A 19,091-nucleotide genomic window follows, 5' to 3' on the forward strand; every position below is an offset into this window, starting at 1 on the left:
TGCATCCTGTGGTCATAGTGGTGTTACTGCGTCCTGTGGTCACGGTGGTGTTACTCTGCGTACTGTGGTCACGGTGGTGTTTCTGCGTCCTGTGGTCACGGTGGTGTTACTCTGCGTCCTGTGGTCACGGTAGTGTTACTCTGCGTCCTGTGGTCACGGTGGTGTTACTCTGTGTCCTGTGGTCACGGTGGTGTTACTCTGTGGTCACGGTGGTGTTACTCTGCGTCCTGTGGTCACGGTGGTGTTACTGCGTCCTGTGGTCACGGTGGTGTTACTCTGTGTCCTGTGGTCACGGTGTTGTTACTGCGTCCTGTGGTCACGGTGGTGTTACTCGCCGTCCTGTGGTCACGGTCGTGTTACTCTGTGGTCACGGTGGTGTTACTCTGCGTCCTGTGGTCACGGTGGTGTTACTCTGCGTCCTGTGGTCACGGTGGTGTTACTCTGCGTCCTGTAGTCACGGTGGTGTTACTCTGCGTCCTGTGGTCACGGTGGTGTTACTCTGCGTCCTGTAGTCACGGTGGTGTTACTCTGCGTCCTGTGGTCACGGTGGTGTTACTCTGCATCCTGTTGTCACGGTGGTGTTACTCTGCGTCCTGTGGTCACTGTGGTGTTACTCTGCGTCCTGTGGTCACTGTGGTGTTACTCTGCGTCCTGTGGTCACGGTGGTGTTACTCTGCGTCCTGTGGTCACGGTGGTGTTACTCTGCGTCCAGTGGTCACGGTGGTGTTACTCTGCGTCCTGTGGTCACGGTGGTGTTTCTTTGTGGTCACGGTGGTGTCGCTCTGTGGTCACGGTGATGTTACTCTGCGTCCTGTGGTCACGGTGGTGTTACACTGCGTCCTATGGTCACGGTTCTGTTACTTTGCTTCCTGTTGTCACGGTGGTGTTACACTGCGTCCTGAGGTCACGGTGGTGTTACTGTGTGTCCTGTGGTCACGGTGTTGTTACTGTGCGTCCTGAGGTCACGGTGGTGTTACTGTGCGTCCTGTGGTCACGGTGGTGTTACTCTGCGTCCTGTGGTCACGGTGGTGTTACTCTGCGTCCTATGGTCACGGTGGTGTTACACTGCCTCCTGTGGTCACGGTGGTGCTGCTGTGCGTCCTGTGGTCACGGTGGTGTTACTCTGCGTCCTATGGTCTCGGTGGTGTTTCTGTGCGTCCTGTGGTCACGGTGGTTTTACTGTGCGTCCTGTGGTCACGGTGGTGTTACTCTGCTTCCTATGGTCACGGTGGTGTTACTGTGCGTCCTGTGGTCACGGTGGTGTTACTGTGCGTCCTGTGGTCACGGTGGTGTTACACTGCGTCCTATGGTCACGGTGGTGTTACTCTGCGTCCTGTGGTCACGGTGGTGTTACTCTGCGTCCTGTGGTCACGGTGGTGTTACTGTGTGTCCTATGGTTACGGTGGTGTTACACTGCGTCCTGTGGTCACGGTGGTGTTACACTGCGTCCTGTGGTCACGGTGATGTTACACTGAGTCCTGTGGTCACTGTGGTGTTACTCTGCGTCCAGTGATCAGGGTGGTGTTACTGTGTGTCCTATGGTTACGGTGGTGTTACACTGCGTCCTGTGGTCACGGTGGTGTTACACTGAGTCCTGTGTTCACGGTGGTGTTTCTCTGTGGTCACGGTGGTGTTACTTTGTGGACTCGGTGGTGTTACTCTGTGGTCACGGTGGTGTTACTCTGTGGTCACGGTGGTGTTACTCTGCGTCCTGTGGTCACGGTGGTGTTACTCTGCGTCCTGTGGTCACGGTGGTGTTACTCTGAATTCAGTGGTCACGGTGGTGTTATTCTGCGTCCTGTGGTCACGGTGGTGTTACTCTGCGTCCTGTGGTCACGGTGGTGTTACTCTGCGTCCTGTGCTCACGGTGGTGTTTCTGCGTCCTGTGGTCACGGTGGTGTTACTCTGCGTTCTGTGGTCACGGTGGTGTTACTCTGTGTCCTGTGGTCACGGTGGTGTTACTCTGTTTTCACGGTGGTGTTATTCTGCGTCCTGTGGTCACGGTGGTGTTACTGCGTCCTGTGGTCACGGTGGTGTTACTCTGCGTCCTGTGGTCACGGTGTTGTTACTGCGTCCTGTGGTCACGGTGGTGTTACTCGCCGTCCTGTGGTCACGGTCGTGTTACTCTGTGGTCACGGTGGTGTTACTCTGCGTCCTGTGGTCACGGTAGTGTTACTCTGCGTCCTGTGGTCACGGTGGTGTTACTCTGCGTCCTATAGTCACGGTGGTGTTACTCTGCGTCCTGTGGTCACGGTGGTGTTACTCTGCATCCTGTTGTCACGGTGGTGTTACTCTGCGTCCTGTGGTCACTGTGGTATTACTCTGCGTCCTGTGGTCACGGTGGTGTTACTCTGCGTCCTGTGGTCACGGTGGTGTTACTCTGCGTCCTGTTGTCACGGTGGTGTTACTCTGCGTCCTGTGGTCACGGTGGTGTTACTCTGCGTCCTGTGGTCACGGTGGTTTTACTCTGCGTCTTGTGGTCCCGGTGGTGTTACTCTGCGTCCTGTGGTCACGGTGGTGTTACTCTGCGTCCTGTGGTCACGGTGGTGTTACTCTGCGTCCTGTGGTCACGGTGGTGTTACTGTGCGTCCTGTGGTCACCGTGGTGTTACTGTGCGTCCTGTGGTCACGGTGGTTTTACTGTGCGTCCTGTGGTCACGGTGGTGTTACTCTGCTTCCTATGGTCACGGTGGTGTTACTGTGCGTCCTGTGGTCACGGTGGTGTTACTGTGCGTCCTGTGGTCACGGTGGTGTTACACTGCGTCCTATGGTAACGGTGGTGTTACTCTGCGTCCTGTGGTCACGGTGGTGTTACTCTGCGTCCTGTGGTCACGGTGGTGTTACTGTGTGTCCTATGGTTACGGTGGTGTTACACTGCGTCCTGTGGTCACGGTGGTGTTACACTGCGTCCTGTGGTCACGGTGATGTTACACTGAGTCCTGTGGTCACTGTGGTGTTACTCTGCGTCTAGTGATTAGGGTGGTGTTACTGTGTGTCCTATGGTTACGGTGGTGTTACACTGCGTCCTGTGGTCACGGTGGTGTTACACTGAGTCCTGTGTTCACGGTGGTGTTTCTCTGTGGTCACGGTGGTGTTACTTTGTGGACTCGGTGGTGTTACTCTGTGGTCACGGTGGTGTTACTCTGTGGTCACGGTGGTGTTACTCTGCGTCCTGTGGTCACGGTGGTGTTACTCTGCGTCCTGTGGTCACGGTGGTGTTACTCTGCGTCCTGTGGTCACGGTGGTGTTACTCTGAATTCAGTGGTCACGGTGGTGTTACTCTGCGTCCTGTGGTCACGGTGGTGTTACTCTGCGTCCTGTGGTCACGGTGGTGTTACTCTGCGTCCTGTGGTCACGGTGGTGTTTCTGCGTCCTGTGGTCACGGTGGTGTACTCTGCGTCCTGTGGTCACGGTGGTGTTACTCTGTGTCCTGTGGTCACGGTGGTGTTACTCTGTGGTCACGGTGGTGTTATTCTGCGTCCTGTGGTCACGGTGGTGTTACTGCGTCCTGTGGTCACGGTGGTGTTACTCTGCGTCCTGTGGTCACGGTGTTGTTACTGCGTCCTGTGGTCACGGTGGTGTTACTCGCCGTCCTGTGGTCACGGTCGTGTTACTCTGTGGTCACGGTGGTGTTACTCTGCGTCCTGTGGTCACGGTGGTGTTACTCTGCGTCCTGTGGTCACGGTGGTGTTACTCTGCGTCCTGTAGTCACGGTGGTGTTACTCTGCGTCCTGTGGTCACGGTGGTGTTACTCTGCATCCTGTTGTCACGGTGGTGTTACTCTGCGTCCTGTGGTCACTGTGGTATTACTCTGCGTCTTGTGGTCACGGTGGTGTTACTCTGCGTCCTGTGGTCACGGTGCTGTTACTCTGCGTCCTGTGGTCACGGTGGTGTTACTCTGCGTCCTGTGGTCACGGTGGTGTTGCACTGCGTCCTGTGGTCACGGTGGTGTTACTCTGCGTCCTGTGGTCACGGTGCTGTTACTCTGCGTCCTGTGGTCACGGTGGTGTTACTCTGCGTCCTGTGGTCACGGTGGTGTTACACTGCGTCCTGTGGTCACGGTGGTGTTACTCTGCGTCCTGTGGTCACGGTGGTGTTACTCTGCGTCCTGTGGTCACGGTGGTGTTACTCTGCGTCCTGTGGTCACGGTGGTGTTACTCTGCGTCCTGTGGTCACCGTGGTGTTACTGTGCGTCCTGTGGTCACTGTCTTGATTCTGTGGTGAGTTGCTCGTTTATTGTTGAGGAAAACTCTGCTGTACTTATGTCAGCAGACAACGTCGATCATGATGTCTGCTCGTTGGATGGGAAGAGTACCCTTCACGGAATGGTATAATTGCCTCCGTGACTCCGTATATCTTGATCCATCCTTCTATTTGTTGGTGTGAGGGACATCCGAGGGTTGCAACAGCTGACATTAGGCAATATAGATATACACAAAACATGCTGAGGAACATCTCATTCCACTAACTTCCAGTACCCACTAACCACTATTAGTAGACATTTCTCTCTGGTAGATCTTCCCAGCAGAACAGCCAGGTCCAAGTTCGTTAAGAACACTGCATGCAATTCACTGTAGATCAAGTGCCTCCAGGACGGCAACTTTATCATGAGATGAAGCAACGGAGTGTGAGCCAGAGGATCACAGACCTGGTGATACAACTAATACTAATGTTTTCCCTGACAAGCAGAGGCGGACTGACAAGAAGAAGAAGAAAATTTAACGAGAATTAACGAGATAAGACAACGTAACTCTCCTCTATTTTCTCGGTGGGCGAGTTCTCCCTGCCCACCGCCTTACCCAGTGTTTGATTAGCTTCATGAAGGTCGGCGTTCAATCCCCGACAGTCCAAGTGGTTGGAAACCATTCCTTCCCCCAACCCCACCGTCCCATCCCAAATCCTTATCTGACCCCTTCCAAGTGTTATATAGTCGTAATGGCTTGGCGCTTTCCCCTGATAGTTTCCTTCATTCACTTTAACCCACGCACAACTTTATCTCTTTCAAATGTATATTTAAGATAAATTTGCACCTTGTATATTCTCATCACAGATATACTACATATAGGAAAAGAAGCACACATTCTATGCCTCTCAATCACCCTAAATTTTATTTAAAGTCACATCTTGAGGTTATCTTGAGATGATTTCGGGGCTTTAGTGTCCCCGCGGCCCGGTCCTCGACCAGGCCTCCACCCTCAGGAAGCAGCCCGTGACAGCTGACTAACACCCAGGTACCTATTTTACTGCTAGGTAACAGGGGCATAGGGTGAAAGAAACTCTGCCCATTGTTTCTCGCTGGCGCCCGGGATGGAACCCGGTACCACAGGATCACAAGTCCAGCGTGCTGTCCGCTCGGCCAACCAGCTCCCTACATTGGCATAGGTGGTAATGAAAAGGTAAACTCACTAGCAAAACCTGCCACTGCTCTACCTGTTGTACAGATTAAAATACCTCCAAGTTTCTCACAGATTAATGAACAAATCAAGAAGAAAATAATCCCAACTATTAAAAGTCGCCACAGAGCCAAAGTAGCGGAAGGAAGATCCACTGTGATGTGGTATGAACTAGCCACTGGGTACAACTCCTTCTGGCCTGGCAAAAATATATCCAGAGACATTGCAGTATATTAGAGGGTGGAGGGTGTTGGGAGAGGTTTCTTTATACATACAATGAAACTTGGTTATTATAACCAACCTATTATTAGCTTGCCGTCGAACAGAGGTCCCAACCACTCCCTGACAGAACAAACAGCTGACCTCGGCAGCCACACTCCTACTACCGCCGGTCGACCAGCAATGGACACTGGAAAGCTTGCAATTATTTAGGAGATCACCCTGGTAAGCATCAGGTTCTGGGGAGAGGGGTTCAGCATCACCTTTATTCAGGGGTGCACAGCTCTCACTGCCTAGTTGTTATGAGTACACTCCCGTTCTTGAGTCGCTGTGACTCCCTGCACTCTCCTTACTGTGGGATGATCTCTCAATCCCTCTAAGTTAATTATAGTCCACTCTCACCCAAGTTATAGTCGTCTCTCTCTCTCTCTCTCTCTCTCTCTCTCTCTCTCTCTCTCTCTAGCCAGGAAGCCTCACCAGGACAGGAGCAAAAGCCAGCTAACAAACATAAGATCTAATACAATATAACACACACAGTATAGATACAGGAAAAGTTATAAAACAATACAACTTCTTAGGCTGCTATCAACTGATAACGCTCCGATATCGCCTTATGTCTCCAACTTATAAATGAATCAGGCTGCTACTTAAACTTCGGCTTACGACCTTCTGTTCCCTTCACTGCTTTAGGCTGCAATACATGGCACAATAAAACATTTCACATATTTCCTACTCTACAAAATGCATCAATCTCTCACCTTGCACTGCGCCTTTCATGCCAAAACGTAATCAAGCACTCACTTAAACCTCAAGGTCCATATGATCCTCTGTTCCAATACCCGAGGTCTCCTACTACAATCATCATATGGGTCCTCAAAATATTCTGTAAGGAACTCCTGCAGTTCCTCCAATCAACTGCAATGAAGTCTGTGGTGTTTGTGTGTAGCTGAGGAAGTCTTGGTTGTAGGGTTGATATAAAGCCATTGCTTGGTTATTGACTTTAATACTTATAAACAATTACATGACTAGTAGTTACCAAGCTTGGTGGGCGTCCTGTACGCTCCTCGTTTACCTCTCTACTGGCGTCTGAGCCGCCGCACAAAGAAAACGGATGGTACCGTTTTCTGTGAACATGACATCCCTCCTTTTCTTTAAAAAGAATGAATACAGGATGTCTACCATGCTTGTAGCACAAAGCAAAGTTATTGACACAAAGTAAGTTATTAACATATCAAGAGATATTGCATACATTTAACATTAATTAAGCACACAAAGAATTTAAACAACTTAATCTTTATCACACAGGATTTCAATGTTAAAAATACATATGCAATGTTAAACAAACATGAAAGAAACTGTAATACAAAGTTACAAAATATTGAATGAGATATCTGCATTATTCAAACAATATTAAATTTAGTTTAGCATAATAGGTAAATACTTTGCATTACATAGGAACACAATTAATCATCAAATCGTGTAGGGCGTTTAACATGACGTTTAGGACGAGAGTCCTTAAATACAAGACTATCCCTTCATGACTTGTTTGTAGGGTTATAACTATTTTTTTCTTTTTCTTTTGCACGACTTTGCACTTCATCATTTTCTACACTAGTTGGAATCATCTTGAAATAAGCCATATTACGTGTTATACTATGATCTCTATTACTAGCTGTTACCATAGTTCCTTTTACACTAATCACTTTATATGGTTTTGTATCATACGGCATATCTAGGTTTCCCTCTTTTTTTCTTTTTAACTAGAACAGTGACTCCAACCTTTATGAATTGTTCCTTTGCACGTTGATCATGAGAAATTTTCATTTTGCCCTTGGCTACTGCATCTTCTGAGCGAGACGTTTATCCGTTACCTCGGCTGGCATGACGGGTAGTGCGATCCTCATAGGACGTCCAAATAAAAGTTCGCCAGGCGACTTGCCCAGTGTTCCATGCGGTGTTGCACGGTAGTTCCTGAGAAAAACATACATAGCTTGTTTCCAGGTTCGTCCTTCGGCATGAGCACAGCGTACCGCTTTCATGAGAGGTTGCATGAATCTCTCAACTTCTCCATTTGCTTGAGGATGTAGTGGCATCACACGGCGGTGTTTGAATCCAGTATGCTCAGCAAGGTTGATGAAGTCTTGTTCATTGAGTGGCGGTCCATTGTCCGTCGTGACAACTTCAGGAATGCCAAAATTTGAAAAGATCTTGTCGAGTTTCGGGATGACAGCCTTTGCAGATGTGGAAGTGATGATTTCTACTTCTGGATAACGTGAGTGATCATCAATGACTACCATCAAGTACTCTCCAGTTGGTAGTGGTCCGGATTTCCCACTACCGGATTTCAGTAGTACGGATTTCATCAAGAGTGAGAGCCTTAGGGACTGCATCACAGGTTACAGAGTGTACATATTCCTCGGCAACTTGAATTACATCTGGGTTGATGTGCAGATGAACTTTGCTATCAGTATAACAATCCATTGGTTCAAATCGATCAAAAAATTCAGCAACAATACCATCAACATTGTTTGCAGATTCTACTGCTACAGCATTAGAAAGCTGAAGTGGCCCCAATTTGGTTGAAGTCTTGTAACTGAGTAAAGACTCCTTTGCATTCCTAACAACATGGAATGTAGTAGTGAGCATTGCAATCTTTGACTTAATCTCTGCAGTGAAAGTTCCAATCACTGGCAAGGCTACCTTTGAAGCATAGGCAGTGGCTTTGCCATTATAGTTCTCAAGCTTTGGGAACTGTTTTTTAAATTTTTCATAATGGCACTCAGCAATGGTGTCAATGTTTGATCCAGTGTCAATGAGAACGTTGAGACAAATACCAGCAATGTGTACTATAGTCTCTGGGTTGTTTGGAAGATCATTCCATTCTGTGATTGATTGTACTCCATAAATATAATCACATTCACTGTCATCAGAGACTGGTTGTAATGAAATGTTGTTTTGTACATTATTAACATTCTGGATATGAGGGGCAATATTGTGTTTACTACCTCGACCCCTATAACCTGATCCTCGTACAGTGCTTTTATTCACTGACTGTGGTTTCTTTAGTGCGGAACGACACAGCACCAAAATGACCTAGTTTCCCACACTCATAGCACTTCTTACCTTGAGCAGGACAAACATTATCTTGGTGTGGGTAGTCTCCTCCACAATTGTAACATTTATTGTTGACACCCTCTGATGTGGGTCGTTGTGACTGCTTGAGTCTTGTTCCTTGACTCCAGTTGTGATACGGTTCTCGGCTCAAATTACTGTTAGGTTTGCCATGATATCTTCTATGATCACGGTGTCCTTCCTGAACCTTACGTACCTCGCAGGACTAGCGCGCAGGACTCGTAATTCTGTGGCGCGGGTTCGATTCCCGCACGAGGCAGAAACAAATGGGCAAAGTTTCTTTCACCCTGAATGCCCCTGTTACCTAGCAGTAAATAGGTACCTGGGAGTTAGTCAGCTATCACGGGCTGCTTCCTGGGGGTGGAGGCCTGGTCGAGGACCGGGCCGCGGGGACACTAAAGCCCCGAAATCATCTCAAGATAACCTCAAGATAACCTCATCACTGTTAGTAACAGTGGCAGAACCGTTGTTGGCACTGCACTCCATGACACGAGCATCACGTGCAGCATCTTCCATTCGACGAGCAATATCTAGTACCTTGGTAAGAGAACTGTCATCATCAACAAGTTCTAGAGCTCTTCGACGGAGACGTGTAGATGTGCATGTTTCAATTATTTGCTGTTTGATTTCTTTGTCAACATCAGCAAACTCACAATGGGCTGCTAAACCCTGCAGACGTGTGTGGTATTGATCAACGGTTTCATTAGAGAGTTGTCTGGCTCTCCTGAAATGGATAATTTCCATTGCAGTATTTTGTCTTGGTTTGAAGTGCTCGGTTAATTTGGCTTTGGCAATGTCATAAGCTTTGGCACCACCAGTGTCTTTCAGTGTATCAAAGATGTCACAAACTTGATAACCTACATAATGAAGTAGAAAGGCACGCTTTCTTTCAGCACTTTTGATGTCAGAAACTATCAACAAATTTTCAAACCTTTTAAGCCATTTGACCCACCTCTGTGACAGGTTTGTCTGGTCACAGTCAGGATCAAATGCAGGAAACTGAGGTATATTTGCTATTTTTACTGTATAAATGTAAACTTATCACTTAAATGTTCCTCAGAATATTAAACACTTACTGCACTGTATATGTTAGTTAAGAATTCACTGTAATTACTTTAATTTTGTAAAGCACACAAGAATTTTAATGCAAAATTTCACAGCAGTGCACAATACAACAGCAACTGACTTCTTACCTAGCCCTTGTGTACATGTGTTGTTCCTACTCACAACAACACAGCATTTGTCAGCAGTTGGTACAGCAGTTGTTAGCAGTTGGTACAGCAGTTGGCTGCAGTTGGTAAAGCAGTTGTCAGCAGTCTGTTCACAGTTAGATTGGGAGAACAGAGACCCGTATGGAGGACTAGAAACATGGAGAGCTAAGCTGCTGGACGTGGCAACAAGAAACTTTCTAAGCCAGCACATCAAAAAACCAACAAGAATGAGAGGAGAAGATGAACCAGCAATGCTTGATTTGATATTTACCCTAAATGAGTGGGATGTAAGGGAAGTTAAGATGGAAGTGCCCTTGGGAATGAGTGACCAAGTGTATTGAACTTTGAGTACCTGGTAGAGCTAGGAAGTATCTCTCCAAAAAAAAAACTAGAAATCAAAAGGCTGGCATACCGAAAGGGGAATTATGAACAGATGAGAAGTTTCCTAAGTGAAATACCTTGGGACACAGACCTCAGAGACAAGTCTGTACAGGGTATAATGGACTATGTTACCCAAAAGTGTCAGGAGGCAGTAAACAGGTTCATCCCGGCCCAAAGGGAAAAATCCGAGAAGCAACAGAAGAATCCATGGTATAATAGGGCATGTATGGAAGCGAAGAAACTGAACAAAAGGGCGTGGAGGAACTTCCGGAATAACAGAACACCAGAAAGCAGAGAGAGAGATACCAGAGAACCAGGAATGAGTACGTCAGGGTGAGAAGAGAAGCAGAGAAAAGTTTTGAAAATGATATAGCAAACAAAGCCAAGACCGAACCAAAGCTACTCCACAGTCACATCAGAAGGAAAACAACAGTGAAAGAACAGGTATTGAAACTTAGAACAGGAGAGGACAGGTATACAGAGAATGACAGAGAGGTGTGTGAAGAACTCAACAAGAAGTTCCAGGAGGTCTTCACAATAGAACAAGGTGAGGTCACTGTGCTAGGAGAAAGGGAGGTAAACCAGGCGGCCTTGGAGGAGTTCGAAATTACGAGAGAGGAGGTCAAGAGACACCTGCTGGATCTGGATGTTAGAAAGGCTGTTGATCCAGATGGGATCTCACCATGGATATTGAAAGAGTGTGCAGAGGCACTCTGCTTGCCACTCTCCATAGTGTATAGTAAGTCACTGGAGACGGGAGACCTACCAGAAATATGGAAGACGGCGAATGTGGTCCCAATATACAAAAAGGGCGACAGGCAAGAGGCACTGAACTACAGGCCAGTGTCCTTGACTTGTATACCATGCAAGGTGATGGAGAAGATCGTGAGAAAAAACCTGGTAATACATCTGGAGAGAAAGGACTTCGTGACAAATCGCCAACATGGGTTCAGGGAGGGTAAATCTTGCCTTACAGGCTTGATAGAATTCTACGATCAGGTGACAAAGATTAAGCAAGAAAGAGAGGGCTGGGCGGACTGCATTTTCTTGGATTGTCGGAAAGTCTTTGACACAGTACCGCATAAGAGGCTGGTACATAAGCTGGAGAGACAGGCAGGTGTAGCTGGTTGGGTACTGCAGTGAATAAGAGAGTACCTAAGCAATAGGAAGCAGAGAGTTACGGTGAGGGGTGAGACCTCCGATTGGCGTCAAGTCATCAGTGGAGTCGCACAGGGCTCTGTACTCGGTCCTATCTTGTTTCTGATATATGTAAATGATCTCCCGGAGGTTATCGATTCATTTCTCTCAATGTTTGCGGACGATGCAAAAATTATGAGAAGGATTAAAACAGAAGAGAACTGTTTGAGGCTTCAAGAAGACCTAGACAAGCTGAAAGAATGGTCCAACAAATGGTTGTTAGAGTTTAACCCAACCAAATGTAATGTAATGAAGATATGTGTAGGGAGCAGGAGGCCAGATACAAGATATCATCTGGGAGAGGAAATTCTTCAGGAGTCAGAAAGAAAAAGACTTGGGGGTTGATATCACGCCAGACCTGTCTCCTGCAGCACATATCAAAAGGATAACATCAGCGACATATGCCAGGCTGGCCAACATACGAACGGCATTCAGAAACTTGTGTAAATAATCATTCAGAACTTTGTATACCACATATGTCAGGCCAATCCTGGAGTATGCAGCCCCAGCATGGAGTCCATATCTAGTCAAGGATAAGACTAAACTGGAAAAGGTTCAAAGGTTTGCTACCAGACTAGTACCCGAGCTTAGAGGTATGAGCTACGAGGAGAGACTACGGGAATTAAACCTCACTTCGCTGGAAGACAGAAGAGTTAGGGGGACATGATCACCACATTCAAGATTCTGAAGGGAATTAACAGTGTAGATAAAGACAGGCTATTTAACACAAGGGGCACACGCACAAGGGGACACAGGTGGAAACTGAGTGCCCAAATGAGCCACAGAGATATTAGAAAGAACTTTTTTAGTGTCAGAGTGGTTGACAAATGGAATGCATTAGGAAGTGATGTGGTGGAGGCTGACTCCATACACAGTTTCAAGTGTAGATATGATAGAGCTCAATAGGCTCAGGAATCTGTACACCTGTTGATTGATGGTTGAGAGGTGGGACCAAAGAGCCAGAGCTCATCCCCGCAAACACAACTAGGTGAGCACAGCGTGAAGAATTGTAGCACATAGCGCGTTTCGTATACAAAACATCGGGTTTTGTATACAGCATCAAAGTGTCGTTTCGTACACAGCGTCGGCAGATTCCTCAGTACACAGCTTCAGTCAGCACATAGCATTGGTTATCACATAGCTTGGGTTAGCACACAGCATCAGTTAGCACACAGCATCAGTTAGCACACAGCATCAGTTAGCACACAGCATCAGTTAGCACACAGCATCAGTTAGCACACAGCATCAGTTAGCACACAGCATTGGGTATGGTGCTCACTGACAGCTTCTCTTCCTCCTCCGGGCGAGACAGCATGCTTCTCTCTCGTTTTTTTAAGCTGAACAAATACCTGCGTTCATAGTTCATCCTCGTCGCCAGTGTGGTGTTTGTGTGTAGCTGAGGAAGTCTTGGTTGTAGGGTTGATATAAAGCCATTGCTTGGTTACTGACTTTAATACTTATAATGATACATGACTAGTAGCTACCAAGCTTGGCGGGCGTCCTGTACGCTCTATTGTTTACCTCTCTGCTGGCGTCTGAGCCGCCGCACATAGAAAACGGATGGTACCGTTTTCTGTGAACATGACAAAGTCCTCTTTAAATGTCAGTGAAGCTCTCTCCAAACTCTTCACACAAACGACGTGTTGCTCCATACACGACTCAAAGATTGACTATGTTTCTGGAGTTCCACTCCTCAACTTGGAAGTCCTGCACCACCTTGCTGTTCGGCTCCCACTATGAGTTTAGGCTCACACTTGGAGTTCAGCATACACTCCTCCTCTGGTATGTAGTGCTCTCACTAACTTCTCCCAGACAAACCATCGTAGTTCCCCAACCCAAACGTTGCAGTTCTCCCACCCAAACGTTGCAGTTCTCCCACACAAACGTTGCAGTTCTCCCACACAAACGTTGCAGTTCTCCCACACAAACGTTGCAGTTCTCCCACACAAACGTTGCAGTTCTCCCACACAAACGTTGCAGTTCTCCCACACAAACGTTGCAGTTCTCCCACACAAACGTTGCAGTTCTCCCACACAAACGTTGCAGTTCTCCCACACAAACGTTGCAGTTCTCCCACACAAACGTTGCAGTTCTCCCACACAAACGTTGCAGTTCTCCCACCCAAACGTTGCAGTTCTCCCACACAAACGTTGCAGTTCTCCCACACAAACGTTGCAGTTCTCCCACCCAAACGTTGCAGTTCTCCACACAAACGTTGCAGTTCTCCCACACAAACGTTGCAGTTCTCCCACACAAACGTTGCAGTTCTCCCACCCAAACGTTGCAGTTCTCCCACACAAACGTTGCAGTTCTCCCACACAAACGTTGCAGTTCTCCCACCCAAACGTTGCAGTTCTCCCACACAAACGTTGCAGTTCTCCCACACAAACGTTGCAGTTCTCCCACCCAAACGTTGCAGTTCTCCACACAAACGTTGCTGTTCTCCCACACAAACGATGCAGTTCTCCCACACAAACGTTGCAGTTCTCCCACCCAAACGTTGCAGTTCTCCCACACAAACGTTGCAGTTCTCCCACACAAACGTTGCAGTTCTCCCACACAAACGTTGCAGTTCTCCCACACAAACGTTGCAGTTCTCCCACACAAACGTTGCAGTTCTCCCACACAAACGTTGCAGTTCTCCCACACAAACGTTGCAGTTCTCCCACACAAACGTTGCAGTTCTCCCACACAAACGTTGCAGTTCTCCCACACAAACGTTGCAGTTCTCCCACAAAAATCTGCAAATCCATTGTTATGCCATAATAAAAGTTTTCCTAACAAAACATAATTAAATGTATTCACAGAGAATAAAACTCCTCCATCCGACATCTCTTTAAACACTATTGCGTCGCCGTAATGGTCCTCCCCCATCCTGGACGGGTCCACTTGGGAACATGTCCAGACATGTCGCTGGCCGCCTCCCTGGTCGCAAGGCTGTAGCCTTCCCCTCTCAGTCAGCGCTTAACCTTCGGCGAAGGCGAACGTATCACTCCCCACCCCCCTCCAGCATGTTTTCCTATCTCTACTCTCTTATTTTTAGCTCACTAGCTCACAATATATGTACTATATACATAAACACTTGCCATGATCGCTGGGCACACGATCAAGCACAGGCAACCACTGTAACAATTGTTATATTAGCTTACATCAGAATTTTTATGTCGAGGGCACTTAGCTGCAGAGCTCCCAGATGTCGTCCTCTAAGACATCCAACAAAGTTTCGTTATGACCGCCTTACATCTCTTCTGCTGCTGACTTGAGTACATTAAGTCGTCCAACAAGCTTTACACATAACCGCCTACTTGATTCATGTCACCAAAGTATCAACATCTCATTTCATGTCACTTATTTACATGCTCATCCTCCATCTCATATTTTTTAATTATTCACTGGCATATATTATATATTTAATATATACATCTTTTCTCTGACTTCTCAACCAGGTCCAGGAGGCCGAATAACTCTCACTGGGGTCGGCTCCTTCCACCCAGGCTTCATGGGGTTATCTTGAGGTTATCTTGAGATGATTTCGGGGCTTTAGTGTCCCCGTGGCCCGGTCCTCGACCAGGCCTCCACCCCCAGGAAGCAGCCCGTGACAGCTGACTAACACCCAGGTTCCTATTTTTTACTGCTAGGTAACAGGGGCATAGGGTGAAAGAAACTCTGCCCATTGTTTCTCGCCGGCGCCTGGGATCGAACCCAGGACCACAGGATCACAAGTCCCGCGTGCTGTCCACTCGGCCGACCGGCTCCCTCCGGGTCATAACAGTAGCCATACACAGACGTGGTTACAAGTGCTGCTGGGAGGTAATAAACCCAATATTTTAAGAGTGTCATATTTGTGGAACAGGTGCAGAGGCGCCACTATTACACTATTTACTGGAATATGAAGCAACTGAAGCCCTGCGCATCAAACTCAACAATAATGCAATGACAGCAGCTGCATTAGAGGAAAAATCCACAGCGACTACAATGGTTAGAAAAGCAGTTGAAAATGGGAGTCACTAGTGCATCTACATCCACCACCAATATAATGTTATTAAAACAAGATTAAAACAGAAGTGAAAATGAAACGGGGGAAATGGAGAAAAACCAACCTCCACTTAAGTTTTGACCCAAACATCACAGTAACAAGGTTATCGGGAAAACCGAACTCAATTACGGGCTCACTATAGCTCGTGCTACATAGACATTTCTTGCTGAGTAGGTAAATCTAAAACAACAACAACAACAACTCCTGTCTCTCCTGAGTTACAGCCCCACTCCTGGCACAGGAGCGGGCACACAATAGCCCGTGCTACTTGGAACTTTATGTTCCGAATAACTGAATCTAAAACAACAACAACTCCTGTCTCCTCATTTGAGAACGAACCTTGTTTATTCAAAACGTTGTGTAAATTTATAAGTGTAATACATTTTACAGTTAATATTTATTTTTTAGTCAACCTCGAACATATATGACAAGTGGAGAAACCCTCTTCCAATTATACTATGATGCAAGAGCACTCTTAAATTATAAATTATATTATGCAATACTTTTGTGAGTGAAAAGTATTCTTCCTAGCGACGAGTTGAATGAAATGATACTGTCATGTGTTAGTGGGAAACAAACGCATGTCCCTAATGAGAGATAGTTGAGAGCTCTTGTCAAGCAATTACATTCTTTTTCATTTATACTCTAATTACTTCCTGATTGTGACAACAAGATCAACACATTACACTATCGCTCGCTTTGGACACCGATCACGTCCATTTTTTTCTCTTGACTCCTAGCCGTGGACATTACTCGCGTCCACTACAAAAATATTTGCATAAAATTCATTTTTTATCCGATCGACATCGGGATAGTTTGAAAATAAGCGCCTTTAGAATTCGCTCACCTAAACTCACCTGAGAACACTGGGAAATGTTCGGGAGTGTGAGCTGAGAGTCAGAAGCACCAGGTGGCACCCAGGAAAATTGTGAACTAGGACCTGCGTCACTATCAAGCCCACCTGGTCCAGGTCGCCAGTCGCCTCACCATCAGCCTGGTCCAAGTAACAGCTGTCACCGCCAGGTGTTTGTGATATCATCACTACCAGGGCCAACACCATCAATGCTTTACAGCATATCATCCGTTTTCGAAGGAATGCCATTTTCCCCTGAAACATATGGGTAATGCTGATATAATTACACACAGGCACTTACGCACACACACACACGCGCACACACACACACACACACACACACACACACACACACACACACACACACACACACACACACACACACACACACACACACACACACACACACACACACACACGTACTGGTGTTTGAGTACTTGATTGAAGAAGGGTTATTGAACTCGAGGAGGGATACCGAAACCAAAAGGTTAGCATACCGAAAGGGAAACTATGAGGGGATAAGAAAATTCCTAACAGATATAGCATGGAAAACAGAGCTCAGGGGAAAGACGGCCCAAGATATGATGGATTACATCACGCAGAAGTGCAAGGACGCAGCGAACAAGTTTGTCCCAGTCCAAAAGGAAAACAGAGAAATGAAGATGAGAAACCCATGGTTTAATCAAAGATGTAGGCTAGCTAAGCAGCAAAGTAAAAGGGCATGGAGAAACTATAGGAATAACAGGACACTGGAGAGCAGAGAAAGATACCAGAATGCCAGGAATGAATATGTCAGGATGAGAAGAGAGGCAGAAAGACAATACGAAAATGACATCGCAAGCAAGGCAAAGACTCAGCCTAAATTGTTGCATAGCCACATTAGGAGAAAAACAGCAGTAAAGGAACAGGTTATGAGATTAAGGATAGGGGCGGAAGGATTCACTACAAATGACAAGGAAGTGTGTGAGGAATTGAATAAGAAATTCCAGGAGCTCTTCACCTTAGAACAAGGAGAAATTCCAGAGGTAAGTGAGGGAATAGCTAACCAGCAACCACTGGAAGAGTTTGAGATTACCAGTGGGGAAGTAAGGAAGTGTTTACTAGAGTTGGACGTGACAAAGGCTATAGGCCCAGATGGAATCTCCCCTTGGGTTCTAAAGGAAGGAGCAAGAGAACTGAGCCTACCACTCTCCATACTGTATAACAAATCACTGGCAACAGGGGAACTGCCAGATATTTGGAAAGCAGCTAACGTAGTCCCGATATACAAGAAAGGGGATAGACAGGAGGCACTGAACTACAGGCCAGTGTCCCTAACCTGCATACCATGCAAGCTGATGGAGAAGATTGTGCGAAAAAAACTAGTGGAGCATCTGGAGCGAAGGAACTTTGTAACACAGCATCAACATGGGTTCAGGGATGGCAGGTCCTGCCTCACAGGGTTACTTGAATTCTACGACCAGGCAACAAAAATAAGGCAAGAAAGAGAAGGGTGGGCAGACTGCATATTTTTGGATTGTCAGAAAGCCTTTGATACAGTGCCACACAAGAGGCTAGTGCGAAAGTTGGAGATGCAGGCTGGAGTGAGAGGGAAGGTACTCCGGTGGATAGAGGAATACCTAAGCAACAGGAGACAACGAGTCTGTGTGAGGGGTGAGGTCTCAGATTGGCGAGACGTCACAAGTGGAGTCCCGCAGGGGTCAGTCCTTGGACCTATACTGTTTCTGGTATATGTAAATGATCTCCCAGAGGGTATAGATTCGTTCCTCTCAATGTTTGCCGACGATGCAAAAATTATGAGGAGGATTGAAACAGAGGATGATAGTAGGAGGCTACAAGATGACCTGGATAGACTGAGTGAATGGTCCAACAAATGGCTGTTGAAGTTCAACCCGAGTAAATGCAAAGCAATGAAACTAGGAAGTGGAAACAGGAGGCCAGGCACAGGATACAGAATAGGAGATGAAGTACTTAATGAAACAGACAGAGAGAAAGATCTAAGAGTTGATATCACACCAAACCTGTCTCCTGAAGCCCACATAAAGAGAATAACGTCTGCGGCATATACGAGGCTGGCTAACATCAGAACGGCGTTCATGAACCTGTGTAAGGAATCATTTAGAATCTTGTACACCACACATGTAAGACCAATCCTGGAGTATGCGGCCCCAGCATGGAGCCCGTACCTTGTCAAGCACAAGACGAAGCTGGAAAAAGTCCAAAGGTATGCTACTAGACTAGTCCCAGAACTAAGAGGCATGAGTTATGAGGAAAGGCTGCGGGAAATGCACCTTACGACACTGGAAGACAGAAGAGTAAGGGGGGACATGATCACAACCTACAAAATCCTCAGGGGAATCGACCGGGTAAACAAGGATGAACTATTCAACACTGGTGGGAAGCAAACAAGGGGACACAGGTGGAAGCTGAGTACCCAAATGAGCTACAGAGACGTTAGAAAGAACTTTTTCAGTGTCAGAGTAGTTAGTAAATGGAATGCACTAGGAAGTGATGTGGTGGAGGCTGACTCCATACACAGTTTCAAATGTAGATATGATAGAGCCCAGTAGGCTCAGGAATCTGTACACCAGTTGATTGACGGTTGAGAGGCGGGACCAAAGAGCCAGAGCTCAACCCCCGCAAGCACAATTAGGTGAGTACACACACACA

The 19,091-nt window shown here is 47.0% G+C and overlaps 1 protein-coding gene across 1 annotated transcript in view; it reads right to left on the reverse strand.

Moving 5' to 3' along the window:
• LOC123759264 (uncharacterized) overlaps positions 1–16,670 on the reverse strand; it is a 263,874-nt gene extending 247,204 nt beyond the window's left edge. The window contains exon 1 of the mRNA XM_069334785.1: positions 16,426–16,670. Coding sequence (XP_069190886.1) covers positions 16,426–16,670 — 245 coding nt within the window. The remainder of the gene's footprint in view (positions 1–16,425) is intronic.
• Between the last annotated feature and the right edge of the window lie 2,421 nt (positions 16,671–19,091).

Source organism: Procambarus clarkii, chromosome 32, assembly GCF_040958095.1.
Source record: "Procambarus clarkii isolate CNS0578487 chromosome 32, FALCON_Pclarkii_2.0, whole genome shotgun sequence".
NCBI lineage: Eukaryota > Metazoa > Arthropoda > Malacostraca > Decapoda > Cambaridae > Procambarus > Procambarus clarkii.